The sequence below is a fragment of the Corvus brachyrhynchos genome, unplaced genomic scaffold (genome assembly GCF_000691975.1).
Source record: "Corvus brachyrhynchos isolate BGI_N302 unplaced genomic scaffold, ASM69197v1 scaffold97, whole genome shotgun sequence".
NCBI classification, from domain to species: domain Eukaryota; kingdom Metazoa; phylum Chordata; class Aves; order Passeriformes; family Corvidae; genus Corvus; species Corvus brachyrhynchos.
The window spans coordinates 875,028-888,784 of NW_008239758.1; the positions used below are offsets into that span (position 1 = coordinate 875,028).

The 13,757-nt window shown below is 39.5% G+C and overlaps 2 protein-coding genes across 3 annotated transcripts in view; both read left to right on the forward strand.

Annotated features, from left to right (window-relative positions):
• The window catches only part of FAM214A (family with sequence similarity 214 member A), a 47,409-nt gene extending 37,347 nt beyond the window's left edge, over nt 1-10,062 (forward strand). The window contains exons 10-13 of one of the 2 annotated variants that reach the window (XM_017742580.1): nt 209-367; nt 2,197-2,265; nt 3,108-3,307; nt 8,769-10,062. In XM_017742580.1, the coding sequence (XP_017598069.1) occupies nt 209-367; nt 2,197-2,265; nt 3,108-3,307; nt 8,769-8,922 (582 nt within the window). In that variant the 3' untranslated portion in view covers nt 8,923-10,062. The remainder of the gene's footprint in view (nt 1-208; nt 368-2,196; nt 2,266-3,107; nt 3,308-8,768) is intronic. The other variant, XM_017742582.1, reaches the window with a different exon arrangement.
• ARPP19 (cAMP regulated phosphoprotein 19) overlaps nt 3,685-13,757 on the forward strand; it is a 21,596-nt gene continuing 11,523 nt past the window's right edge. Inside the window, exon 1 of the mRNA XM_017742583.1 lies at nt 3,685-3,744. Within this exon, the coding sequence (XP_017598072.1) occupies nt 3,700-3,744 (45 nt within the window). The 5' untranslated portion in view covers nt 3,685-3,699. The remainder of the gene's footprint in view (nt 3,745-13,757) is intronic.

Here is a 13,757-nt window from a genome sequence, read left to right on the forward strand (position 1 = left end):
GAGCAGGATGAAGACAGGATTTGGACGCTTTCTCTTAAACCACTGTCATCTTACTGAACGTTCATCATTTTTGCCTTAGTGATTTTTGATTTTTGGCAGGTCACCTTATGAAAGACACAAAGTTTTATATAGGCTTGTTTCCTGATTAGTTATACTCTGTTTTATTTGAGGTGTTCCCAAGCTGAGCTGTATGTGCCTTGTTTTCCAGGAATCTGTCCTGAATTTCCGCTTGGACCCGCTCGGTGTTGTGGAGGGTTTCACAGCAGAGGTGGGAGCCAGTGGAGTCTTTTGTCCCACGCACATGACTCTGCCAGTTGAAGTGTCGTTCTACAGCGTTTCAGATGACAATGCGCCCTCTCCTTACATGGTAAGTGTGTGGTTGGATTTATTTTAAATAAATTCTGGTACATGGAGGCGAAGAGCAAGAGCTTGGTGAGTAGAGGGTTCAGAAGGTGAAGATTTGCAGGCATCTGGCTTATTTTCAACTGCCTATGACAGAGTTGTCCTCTCCCCCTTCCTTTCCCTAACTAGTGCTTTTCCTTCCACTTCTCTGCCCCACCATTCAGCTGTTCTCATCTTGGGATATTGAATGTATTTGTCTCCCCCCACACTGCAGTGATCAACCCCCAACATCTCTTTTTATCCATCTACCTTAAAATAGCAGTGAGGCAATAGCTGGACTTAACAGGATACGTTTTGTTGTCCCAACAAGCAGCTGCTCTGGGCAACTAACCACTCTGCAGAGTGGCTTAGGTGCACGCCAAGGGGCAATTGCTGATGGAGACCTTAGACTTGGAAGTTATTCAGCCCTTTCTTTTAAAGCAGATATTGTTGGGGCTGTCGTGGCACACGGCACTCTCACAGGCTGCATGCTTTGCTGATGTTTGCAGCCACACAGTGTTTGTGTTCTCCGTCTCTGGGTGCTAATTCTGTTCCACCTTTCTACAGTGACAGCACGGGTGTTGCACGTCTAAAACTGCTCCTCTGTAAAAAGCAAATGGTGTCTTATATGCTGGCAGTGAATCAGAGGCTGGATTTATTCTGAATGCCTGTTAAAGAACCTCAATTTTACATAGGTGGCAGCTCCAATTTTTAGAGGTTTTTGTATGTGTACGTCTGTCTAATATACGGTAAAGAGGTTGTTTAAACATGTAAGTCAAGCAATGAACATCTGAGTATCCCAACATTTAGATTTTAAATTCATAGCAGTTACCATATTTCTGACCTTCTGTTTTGGAAAGTATTCAGAAAAGGAAACTGCTTAGAGTTTAAGTAATGGCTTTGAGTTTAAACTTGTATATGTCTTAACTGCTGCAAAAAGTATCTCTTCTTTTGCTTTCATCTTTCTAGATTATTTCACTTAATTTTCTAGGAGGTGAAGGGATTCTCATGCTCCTCAAACGGTTAAAGTAGCATTGCTTATTTTCCTAGCTGGGTTTCATTGTTTCAGGCTTTTCCACATGCTCTAAATATGCTATTATGGCTGAGTCTCCCAGGATTAATACAGCATTTGTGTAGTGCCTCCATCATCAGAAACATTGTTTCTGTTTGTATAGCTAGTTTCTCTGCTTTGGGGTCTTTTTTTGGTTGTTTGGTTTGGGTTTTTTGAGTCCAGTGCAGTGGGGTGCAGCAGTGGTGCCCTGCAGGGTGACCAGAGGTGTGGCAGTGCCCTGAGCGTGGCCTCGGCAGCGTCCTGTGGGGCACTCAGGGGTGCTCTGCAGATCACAGCTGGTACCAAAGCAGATGTCATCCTTCCCAAAGTTTGGATTAGAGTGGAAGATTAAGTGCATCTGCTGCCTTTGAAAAGCAAAAGTGAGTTCTGTGAGATTTGGAGTATTATTGGTGCAACTGTAGATGATATAGAAATGGAAAGGAGGAGACAAATGTTTCATTTTAACCTCCCAGCTGCTTTGAAAGAAAGCTCTGTTTTGTCCTAGCTCCCTGATGTGGAGAAGATGTGGAAACTTGAATCTTGTTTCAAGAGGAGAACGTACCTCTTATTGCACAGCTTTTAATGGTCTGCCAAACTATCTGTAAGGCCCCTACTGCTGATTTTTTACCTGCATCTTAAATGCATTGCCTTCTATTTTTAGTTTTTGTAAATTACTGATTATGTTTCAAATCAATGCAATTACATGATTAGAACATTTTGATTTGTTTATCTCTGTGACCTAAATATGTGTTTTGTTTTTGTAGGGTGTAATTACTTTAGAGTCCCTTGGTAAAAGGGGTTATCGGGTACCGCCTTCAGGAACAATACAAGTGGTACGTACTCAGCAGATAAGGGTGCCTTGAAACCACTAATATCAAGAAAGTCATGCAGAGATGAGGTTATTGGAGATGAGCATGAAGCTAGCAGTGGAAATGTGCATCTCTGTAGGTATACTGTAGTAATTCAGAGTAGAAGTCTGTGCATGGGACAAAGAAGATTCCCAATCTTTGAACGCTTCTGTGCTCTGAGGAGTCTTAAAATCAGTTACAGGAGAATCAGAATACTTGGGGACACTGTGGCTTTGAAAAAGTGATGGGGAAGTAATTAGGCCACAGTCTAAATTCTGAATTTCTTCTAAAGTGATTAAGATTGAATAATGAATGGTATCTACCTTTTGTAATATTTTAACACCACCTTTACTTGTGTAATAAAACCACGAAGTAAATCACAGTCATTGCTAAGAACCAGTGAACTGACTCCTTCTTTTAAGAACCCAGTCCAAGATAACACATTCGTAATTTCAGGTTTAAAAGCGGAGCCCACCACTGTGCTTCCTGCGAGTGTATTGTGTCTGGAAAACAGTGTAGACAAAAAGCTGACTGGAAAAATAAACAAAAACGGGGATGCTGATTAGCAAAGTAAGAGTAGTCCTATACTAGTGTTTCATTCAGATTAGATTGTGTCTAGCATTATATTTAAAAATGGGAACTGCTGGTAGTTGAAGTGTTGAAAACCAGAAAAGCTTCCCACTGTTTTTACATAAACGTTTCTCTATGGCACAGAAACGTGCATAGAGGACTATTCTGATGGATCGAGTTTGGGTTAGGTTTGTTGGTTTTTTTTTTCAAATTTGTCATCTCTAAAGAGTATTGTATTGAACTGTTTGTCTTTTCAGACCTTATTTAACCCTAACAAAACTGTGGTGAAGATGTTTGTGGTGATCTATGACTTGAGAGAAATGCCAGCTAATCATCAAACATTCCTACGGCAAAGAACATTTTCTGTTCCTGTGAGACGAGAAATCAAGCGAACTGTCAATAAAGAAAACAGTCACCAGACTGAAGAAAGGCTACTACGCTACCTCATACATCTGAGGTAAGCTCCTTGAAGTTAAAAAACCAAAATAAAACAAAAAACCCCCAACAAACCCAAGCCAAAACCACAAAAAAGTATCTGCCAAAATTTAACTCATAATTTCTTTCCCAGCCAGCCTTTCTGTATACAGAAATAAGAACGCATGAAAAGAAAAAATAAAAAAAAAGGACTGTTAACTTGATCTTGAAGCTAGACAGTAGAGGAGGAAGAGCTAATAAATAATTTGGATTCTCCTTGGGAGAAACAAAGTTAAAATACAACATAAAGCTCTCTCTTGGCACTGAAGTATTTCGTATACCATCGCAAAGCTTAAATCTTTTCTTAGTGAGAGAGATACTGTTCCAGCTGAATCTATGCACTTTTTTTGAGGTTACAGGAAACAGTGAAAGTGGATGTTATATGGGCAAAAGCCAAAACTAAGGATCAAGGAAGAGAAGGTGCCCGGTGTGCTTCTCATGTGCCTCTTCACCAGAACAGCTTGTAACGGTCTGAGCTACTCCTAAAAATACAGTGTTTAGTGGCAAAAATGTAAATACCTGTTTCATGATGCGATACTGGTGATAATGTCTTTCACTTTATAAAATATTCACTGAATCTTCCTTAAATGATTTACAAAGCACTGCCTGAAACCAGACACTGTGCTGCTGCTCTTGGGGTGTTCTGGAGACTGCAGCTGGAAACAAAGGGGAATGATGGATATACTCTGTCCTCCTGCAGTTTGCAGACTTCTTTGCCTGTGTTTTTGTAGGAAGAAATGCCTGTACACATAGAGCCAGTGCTTTCACCGCAGCACTTGGAAACCCACCAGCAGCTGACATTCTGAAGTGAGCAAGCAGAACAAAATCAAACACCTTACACTTCTCTATTGTTGTACAATCATTTCTGGTACATATTATTTTTCCTATTTAGTGGCATTGATTTCTATCCAACAGACTTTTGAAACACAGCCTTGTCTAGAACAGTGATTCTAAGCCAGACTCTCCCATTAAATGAAAGTTGACAGTCGAAAAAAGCGTGTTGGTTTACTGGAGTGTGATAATAGTGTCATAAGGCTGTTGAACAGTGTTTTCATTCTGAAATTTAGCCTGAATTGAAATTCATCCTTTCAGGCCACACTAACTTGCAGTGTCTAACCTAACCATGTTCCAGCATTTTTCTTTTGGGGCAAATTCTGAAAAAGTGTGTAGCCCCAATAGAAGGCTCTATTCAGTTGTAATGTTGATCTGACTGTGCAGAGGAACTGGGGACAGGCCTCAGCTGCAGTGGTGGGTAAAAATCTGTGGCCAGCTGGGTCTAGCATACCTGCATGAAAAGTAGTGGTCTTGTGTCATCCCCTTTCAGTTTCTACTTTAATGTAGTTTGTAAATTTCTTGTCGACAGACCCAAGAATTCTATTTGAAGGCAAATCTGCTTTTGGCTCTTTCATCTGTTACAGCTACAAGTCTTTTTTAAGAGCTTCCTATTTCTAATACCTGCTGAGAGACAGAAATGTTGCAGTTCTGATGCTTCTCATTTTGAAATATCTGTACAATTTAGCTTTCAGACCTCTGGTAGGGATGAGTTCATGGGTTTATGATGAGTAATTGGAAATGCATCCATTTCTGATCGGAAAAACCAAAATCATAATTACGATGCTTAGCTTCTTTCTTTGGAAAGTGAATAACTACAGAGTATGCCACAAGTTTTTTCTTCAGTGATGAACCCAAGCTTTGGGTCCCTTCTCATAATGTAAGAATGGCAGAACTCCTTGAAATATTGAAGTAGCTTATGTTGATCTGTCTTGTGGTTTATTATACTGAGCACTTACGATTTTACAAAAGACTCAGTTGTCCATTTAGCAGCCTTCTTTACTAAAGATGGATTTTAATTAGGAGGGCTTAAAAAAATCTTCATAGTATATTAATTCACATGTAAGTCGGTTTTAAAACTTCATTTTTAAAAGCACCAAAGTTTCTTAAAGTCTGCTTTACTGAAAAGTTATACAGACCTAGAAAGTTTTAACTATTCAGATTTATTTTTGTTTGTTACTCAAGTTGACTTAGAACAGCCTTTCAGTTTTAGTTGCTGTAGTTATTGAGCACAAGCATCTTAAGCTTACGTATTGAAATTTTGTTCAAAAAACAAATGAAGTCACCACCAGTGAGCTGCATTGTGGTCGCATCTGCTTGCGAGGCCTTAATCACACTTGTCAGCACTCGCATTATGAAAGCTCCTTTTCAAGTGGTAATTCAGCAAAAATGCTTGCATAGGTCTGGAGCTTAACATTGGCGGCCAGATTTTCTACAACAGTCTTTAAAGTGTCAGGTTTATTGTGTGTGCAGCTTCTGCATGCAGTTCTGTATGTTTGCGGGACTGTTCAATATGCCATTAGACTGTACTTGTACCCACAGCTACAGGATTGAGATCCCAAATACAGCTTGCACAGACAGCAGAGCTTTATTCATTATTAAAAACCCCCAAGAGTTGCACCTGCAGTTTAAGTTGTTTTCTGAATATGCTTTGGGGATAATTTTTTTGTTGCAAGTGAAGCAATGACTTTCTGTCTTGTAATTAAATCGACTTGAGCATAAGAGCTCAGCTCTGCTTGTGCCTCGTTTCTGCCCAGTGTTGCGAGGATGACGACCATCTGTGGGTTTCTAGGTCATGTTCTGGCACCCTTGTGAAAAGCAATTAAACAGCTAACCTGCCCACAGCTCAGCGTTTTTCAAGTTTTTAAAGCTTGGTCAACAGCCTTAGTTACTGACACATTGCCAGGAATGGCATGGAGCGTAGTTGTTGCTTAACAGCTAGAACAGGGGTTGTTGCTGAGGGCTTGGTGGAGGGAAAGCTTGAAACTGGTTGTTAAAAGTAGTGATTCCTCAAGGTGTTGAGAAACTTTTTGGAAAATACTTTCCTAGTATGACATACACCTTTATTGGTGGAAGCTGAAGATACCTGCTATTACTGATTTACTAGCTGCTTTTGATCTTTATGGTCTCTCAGCATTTTTTCTTATCTAGAAATTTTTATCCTTGTCCCAATGATTTTACTTACCGATTTTATAGATTGTGTTGTACAGTCTTTTTCACTTATAAAACACGTTTTGCTACATATGTTTTCAAGACTATCCTGCTTCTGTGAATTACTCTGTTCTTTGTAAATTTTGATGGCCTGTAAAATACATGTAGGGACTTTGTGCTTGTATTTGTCATTTGTTCAGTAAAGTTCCTCTGCCAGACTTTCTAGCATCTGATATTTGTGTGTTTAAGCATTCCTGTATTTGTCTGTTGTTACTGTTCCTGGGACACCGTCTGTCAGAGACCTTGGTTGTGTTGGGTTTTTTAAATTTCTTTACACAAAACTACTGGAGCTGCCACAGCTCTGCAGTCAGTCCTGTGCTGGCCACTCCATCACCACCCTGCAAGGGTGTAGGGGATTCTTGTCTTGATTATTCCAATGTGGAGCTGCCACAGCTCTGCAGTCAGTCCTGTGCTGGCCACTCCATCACCACCCTGCAAGGGTGTAGGGAATTCTTGTCTTGATTATTCCAATGTATTTGTGTGTATGAAAAGCAACACTTCTAAATCCCAATTACTAGGGTAGACCTGTCTAAAAGAAAAAAAATAGGTAATGGATGCAGAGATAAGAAGAATCCCTTGAACTTTGCTGCTGTCTCCCACTTATCCTTCTTCCATCTTTTTGAAATGTCATGCTCAGAAAAGTCATGTTGCAGGGAACCATTATTTACTGAGCAAAGGGAGCCTTGCAGGATTATCACTCATAGAAAAGAGCAAGCTTGAGAAGTTTAAAAATAGACTGTGCTAATAATTCTTTTGAAAGATCCATGTGTAAAATGGAAGTTGAGTTCTATTTTATTATGGTGCTTTGATAACAAGATCTATAGGAATTAATTTCAATCATACTTAGCTACAATAGACATTTCAGTTAAAATTTTTCCTTTTAGAATGTGTTACGAGCTACATTCTGAGTTAACTGTTTGTGGTGTTTGCTCTGTCCCTTGTCTCTTTCAATCTTCCTTGTGCTCTCTTCCACAGTCTTCTCTTAAGATAGTGTCTTCTCCCTTTTGCCTATCAGGTAAAGGGCTTTCACACTGACAGCACCGAGCAAATAAATAGTGATGGATGGGATCTCTGTGGGAGCCAGTAGGAACATTCTGCTGGACCCTGCTGCATTTAATGTCCTTGACAGCTGTATCTAGGAGAACAGAGTTTTCCTTTGTCTGGCTGTGGGGATGAGTACAAGCTATTCTGCATCACTCATCTGAACAGAACAGTGCCACAGAATCCATTTCCACAACTTGCCTTCCTCAGATGATGAAGCCTTGATGGATCTTCTGCACTTGTCCTTCTCCTACCTCTCACAATTTCAGTCAAATTATGCATAGGTTTTTCTAGAGATACTGCTTTTGCTTCAATGGGGTCAATAAGTAAAAGCCTATTAAAAATCTGTGCAAATTGTAATACATGCCAGTACAGCATGCACTGCTCTCTCAGCATTTGCAGTGGCATCATCCTGTTGTGACAACAGCAATGGTTTTCTGTTTCTATTGCAGCAGCAAAAGCATTTCTCCCTCACTGTGGCATAGTGGTAGTGATGTTCAGTTCAGTTGCCATCAGAAATGCTCCTTAGGCTCTTGTGCCTTTCCTGGTGGAGAGAAGGAAATTAAGGAGTTCTGCCACATGAGAACTATAGAATACAGTTCTCTGAAATGCAGATCTTGCCTCTCTATATACAGTTGTTAAAGCCCAGAGAAAGTGGAACTGGCACATTCCTGCAGGTTTGGAGGACCTGAATTAGGCTGTTTAGCTGCAGCATAAAAGATGAACGGGCCCAGGAACTGACCAGTGTTTGCTTTGGTGATTGGGCCCGTGAGCTGCAGTCTCTTTGAAATGCTCCCCAGTCTGTTCAAAAAAAATTCTCTGCCTGCCTGCAGAGATCCAGGTATCTACTGCTTCTCAAGACAAGTTCTTTCTATGTTTGGAGTGTGGTATAAAGCAGTAGTGAACCTCCTGGTGCTACATTCACAAGGAGAGCAGTGCAATCTGTCTACATGATTGCTGGAACTAAATGCGTATTTGATATGTATATTGTTGGAAATTCCCTTTTGTGTGTGCTTAGGCCACCCTTTGGACATTTTCAGTGCTCACTGAAGAGCATTTTTTGCCATTCCAGATTACTGAGGACTTTAATCTTCGATGTACATAATGGCAGTGTGAACTTCAAATATTCCATGCCACTTTCAAAGCTGTGCACTGCATTGATTACGAACAGAACCTTTAAATGTCAAAAGAAACAAAGCAGAATGAAAGTGTTAGGATCTTCTTTCTCCTTTCATTTTAACTGACTAATTTTGTTTGTTCAAATGTGTTTTGGCTGTAATGTTTTAGAAGTGCATTTTATTTAATAATTTTTAAAGATTTATCTTTTGTTTTAGATAACACAGGTATTTGTATCTTTTCAGGTTCCAGAGTTCTAAATCTGGAAAGATCTACCTCCACAGAGATGTAAGGCTCCTATTCTCTCGGAAATCCATGGAAGTTGATAGCGGCGCTGCATATGAACTCAAATCTTACACTGAATCTCCAACAAATCCTCAGTTTTCACCAAGATGCTAGCAAACAATGGCAAACAAAAGTATTCATTTTGCTGTTGAGTACTCCTTGCAAGCAAAGATTGGTAGAGACAACAGTATAAAGTTAAGTCTGTAAAGGAATAAAAATAGCGCTCAAGAGAAAGAAGGTTCTGTGTGATCCTGGACCAGTTTTTAAAAGGTTTCTGGAATGAGCTTTGTGTATTCCAAGTAGACTGGAAACATACTTAAATCTAATCTTTTTGTACTGTTTAAAACCACTTCATTGGATGTGTTGCAATAGCAAATTCCCAAGTTAGTTTAGTGTTTACACTTTTTATTTTATTTTTCAGTTATTTAATATTTAATGTTTCATTTAATACTCAAGTGATGTTTGTCTTTAGTGTTCTAATGTAGCATAAATCCTATGTAAAATCATACTATGTATTTTTGGCATTAATATTGAAATCTGAAATATATACAGATGTCTTTAATCTGTGTGCTGTTTTAAGTGATATTCATTTAAGTTATTGAAAATGGGGACAACAGGTGAATTTCCATAACATTTCATACTATGCAAGCATTTAGCTGTTTTTTCTCTTTAATGGTACCCTTTTCCATTTTTTCTCACAACCAGATTTAATAACACTTGCAACCACTGTGCAGATTGTTTATTTACTTACTCATGCATTCAGATCATTAATTCAATTCACATTTTGCTCCCTCAATTTATTTTCTTTCCTTAAGGGCCATTTTAATTTTGCTTTCTGTTATTGGTTTTCCTGACATAAAATGTGCACCCTCCCCCATTTTATTTCTCAAATTGTGTTAAAGGATGTACTGTGCAAACAAATTAGTATTTATATCTTAAATATATGCAAAAGCTATGAACTTGTACTTTTTGTTTTATTTTTAGATGAGAGGATCTTCATGTAATCCTAAATATTTTTCATAGGTCAATTCCATGTAGGCCACTAGGTGGCCATAGGAAGTTTTACTAGCAATGCTACCCTGGGCATATGACTATTTTCCGATACGTGTGTGTATTCCTAAAACAAAACAGTCAGATGAGCAGTTTATGCTAAGTGTTAAACTGTGTAACTGAGAGAAATAAAGTTAGAAGCATTTGATTATATTTGAACTATATATTTAATAATGAAAATGAAGCTTTATGATGTTTGATGAAGATCTGAGTTTCTCAACTGTCTTACCTTGATTTATGTGTTTTTCTTTACTTTGCTGTAGGTTTTAGAGTGTCAGTAATATGCAAGGTGCCCTTTAATGCTTATCTGATGAAGACTGGAGAAAGGATGAATGTGCATCTTGTATATTCAGCACTGCCCTTAGATGAGAGAAGTCAGTGTATCATGAAATCTCCAGGAAGTCTGCCAGGGAGCGTAAGGGAGACTGCACTTTCCAGATGATACTTATCAACTATCTTGTACATGCAAATGACTGCTGCTCCAAAAGGGCAAAGCTCAGATATTGCTGAGTCCTTTCCCCGCTTCAGCAGTGTTTTCCACTCTTACACCAGGTTTTCAAAGGTTACCTAGCGTTCACTTTAGAGAGAATTGGGGGAAACTGTACAGGAAGAGATTGTTTGCAATTTCTAGTCATTTGTGTGCCCTCTAAAACTGAGAAAAGGTTTCTTTTGGTAGCAGAAGAGTCAAACACAACTGCAGTTGTACTGTGTACAGAACTGTGGTCTGGACTAGGATATCAAGAGTGTGTCCTAGTTTCTGTATAGCTGCTATTGAGTCATAAGCAAACAGCATGTATCCTCAAACTATTTCTTTGTGTCATGGTGCACAGCTGCTTGCATACTCAATGAAAAGAAGCATGAGGAAAGGACACATTTTTAATGAAAAGTCACCATTCCCCTGTAGTAGATTAACCTTTTATTTTGCACTGACATTATGCAATGTTTGTATCTTGATAACTTTATTTAAATAGACTTCTCCAAGTCATCTCCATTCAATTATTTGCTTTGAACAGCAAATAAGTGTGGATTTTGAATATGTGGTTACTACAAGTCATGTCTAGGAAATAAATTTGTATTCACTTTAATAGTCAAACTACACTTAGTCCATATATGGATTTGGAATGAAAGTGACCTTGGATTATCTGTGCACAACTTTGATTTTACTGAGTCATTCTCCATTTACAGCTTGATCTGAGTAAACACTTTCCATTAGGGACACACCTGGAGAAATGCTGGATGCTCATAAACTATGAGCTAAATTCTACACAGCCTTCTATGCATAGGTTAAGACTAAACTAATTTTTGAGAGGTCATTGGTTTCTTCTCTTTAGTCCTCAATAGGCTCAACCATATAGCATTATTTTTAATACATGTTTGAGTGGTTTATAAGGGCCTCCAGTGATGGCTGCTACAACTAATCTCTTCCAGTGATAAATTATACTTAGCATGAGAAAGTTATTTATAACATCCAACTAAATTTTGCTGAAGTTGAGTTAAATACTGCTTAGGCCTTTTCACTATAAGCAAAGAAAACAGTTCTTGTATCTCCCTTCTCAGTCTTTTTTTCGTAACTAAGACAACCCCAGACTGTTCAGTCAGCCTTTCTTTTTTGCACCTCTCATCATTCTGGCTCTTTGCTTTCTTCTTTAGGACTGAATCGGTCTTGAAGTGTCTGAGGCTGGACACAGCATCCCAGTCAGGGCCTCTCTGTGCCAATCAGACTGGAAGAATGGGTTGATAAATCACATGGATTAAAGTCCTCTTCATACATCCTGTTGTAATACGCTGTTTTTCAGTATCAGGAGGAGTCAACTTGCATTCATCTTGTTACCCAGTATAAGAGATGTCCTACCTGCTTGTTCCCAGAATGGTAGCTCTCCCTATTGAACTTTATTCTCTCACTACCCAAGATTTTATATGCTCAACACAGCATTGCTGTTTGAAGAACTGATAGCTGTTTCCAACAAACTTGCATCCACCACATTAAAGTTTCATCTAATTAAGTTTCCCTAGTTTGCATGGGGAAGTGTCAGAAGCCTTATTAATGCCAGAAGGCATCTGGAACTTCAGCCACCTTCACCCACTTCTCCACATGGTCTGTTTCCTTTTTCTTAAAGGAAAGATGATTGTGTGAAACCCTGTTCTTAACTGTGAATTCCTGCCTAGCTACTCAGTTTCTTTTGAGTGCTTATTTTAGATGATTTATCAAGTCATTATTGACAGCTTAATTACATAGCTTGTATTCTGTCCTCCCCTTACTCTTATTCAAATTCAGGAAAAGTGACTCCTGGAAACCCATTCATTTGTTACAGGTTCCTATATGAATCACCAGTAATTAACTGGAGATTGCTTCTGTCATTCTCTAATCTCTTAAGGATATTTTTTCATCCAAGTTGAAAATATTTACCAAAACTAATTAAAGTAACCTGTAAACCAGTCTTTCCTTCTTCCAGCTAGAGGCTATACTCCATTTGTTACACTATTTACCTTGATCATGCCAGATTGAACAAAAAGAAACATTAAACTCTTTGGTCTTTACAAGTTTTGTTCAGTAATATTTCAGTGCCCCCTTGTCTTCATGATCTGCTTTAGATACACATCCTTAAAAACTGACCTAGTTTCTGTAGGCTGCTTTCTTGTATTTGAGGCCATTGAAGAATTTATTTCCCATCTCTCCTCTGCATTGTGTTCCCTTAAAGAAATAATTATATTAAGGAACTGCTGAATCCTTGAAACTGTTTTCCCTCACATTAATTTTCTAAGAGATTTGAAAGAAATTCCTGAAGTTTGCATTCTTGTCTGCAGTCACTGCTTTGGTCTTCTGCTTCCTTTTAAAAATCTTTGAACTTCATCCTTTTTATGATCATTTTTTCTATGTTGCTCTGTTTTTCACACTTTCAGACCGTTTCTCCCTGATTTTGCTAGAAGCAAATGTGGCACACCCACCACTGGCATGGCTTTTTTCATCATTAAGAAAAAACCCACTGGTGCGCTCTATGATTATTTTTCTGTGCAATCTGCCTGGCTGTATCCCTTTCTGAATGAGGGATGTTGACATTCCTTGGGTTCCCCGCAGCTACATGATCCTGGTTTCTGGACAAATCTCTCAGGTGCACAAGAAACCTCTTACTGGTACAATTCAGCTGTGGCACAATCATTGACAGCTTCTGTTTTCACAGACCTTTCTGCCTTGCCTCTTGTTTTCTTCCCAACCACAATCACACAAAGCCTGTCATGGCCAGTCCCTCCGGAGCTGTGCCAAGTAGAATCCATACCTTGCTGTTCACATAATCCTTCTATTTAGGGACCCCTAAATATTTATTAATGGTGGACTATTTAAACCCCTCCTTTATGCTCTTGGAAGAGAGTCCACAGAAGGTTATTGTTCAGCCAGGAACCAGACAGTGAAAAGTAAATGGGGAGGGAATAAAATACTCCGTATAACTTCATCCTGTGCTGTTAGGGAGTTCCAGGGGACTGAGACCTCCTATCCTGTCAGCTGCTGTCTGGGATTCAAGAGATGCTCGAGTAAAGCTGCTGAGGACTCGGCTCCTTGTATTTTGATCACTAAAAGTGGCCGAAACAACTAACTTCAGCCAAGCAGTAAAGGTTTTTTTCCCTTTACCCTGGTGCTGAGCAGGGGAGGCCACGCAGGCCTGACAAGCCGGGGTTAGGGGTTGTAGTGAGGTGGGGGCCTGTGAGGGGACCAGAGGAAGTGGCCTTAAGCTGAGACGCGGGAGATTGTCATTAGATACCAGAAGAGTTTTCAGTGTTCGGCTGGTGAGGCCTTGGAACAGGCTGCCCAGGGCGGCGATGGAGTCGCCATCCCCGGAAGCGTTTCAGAGACGTCTGCCTCTGGCTCTGGGTGATGTGGTTTTGTGGTTACAGGGACGCCTCTA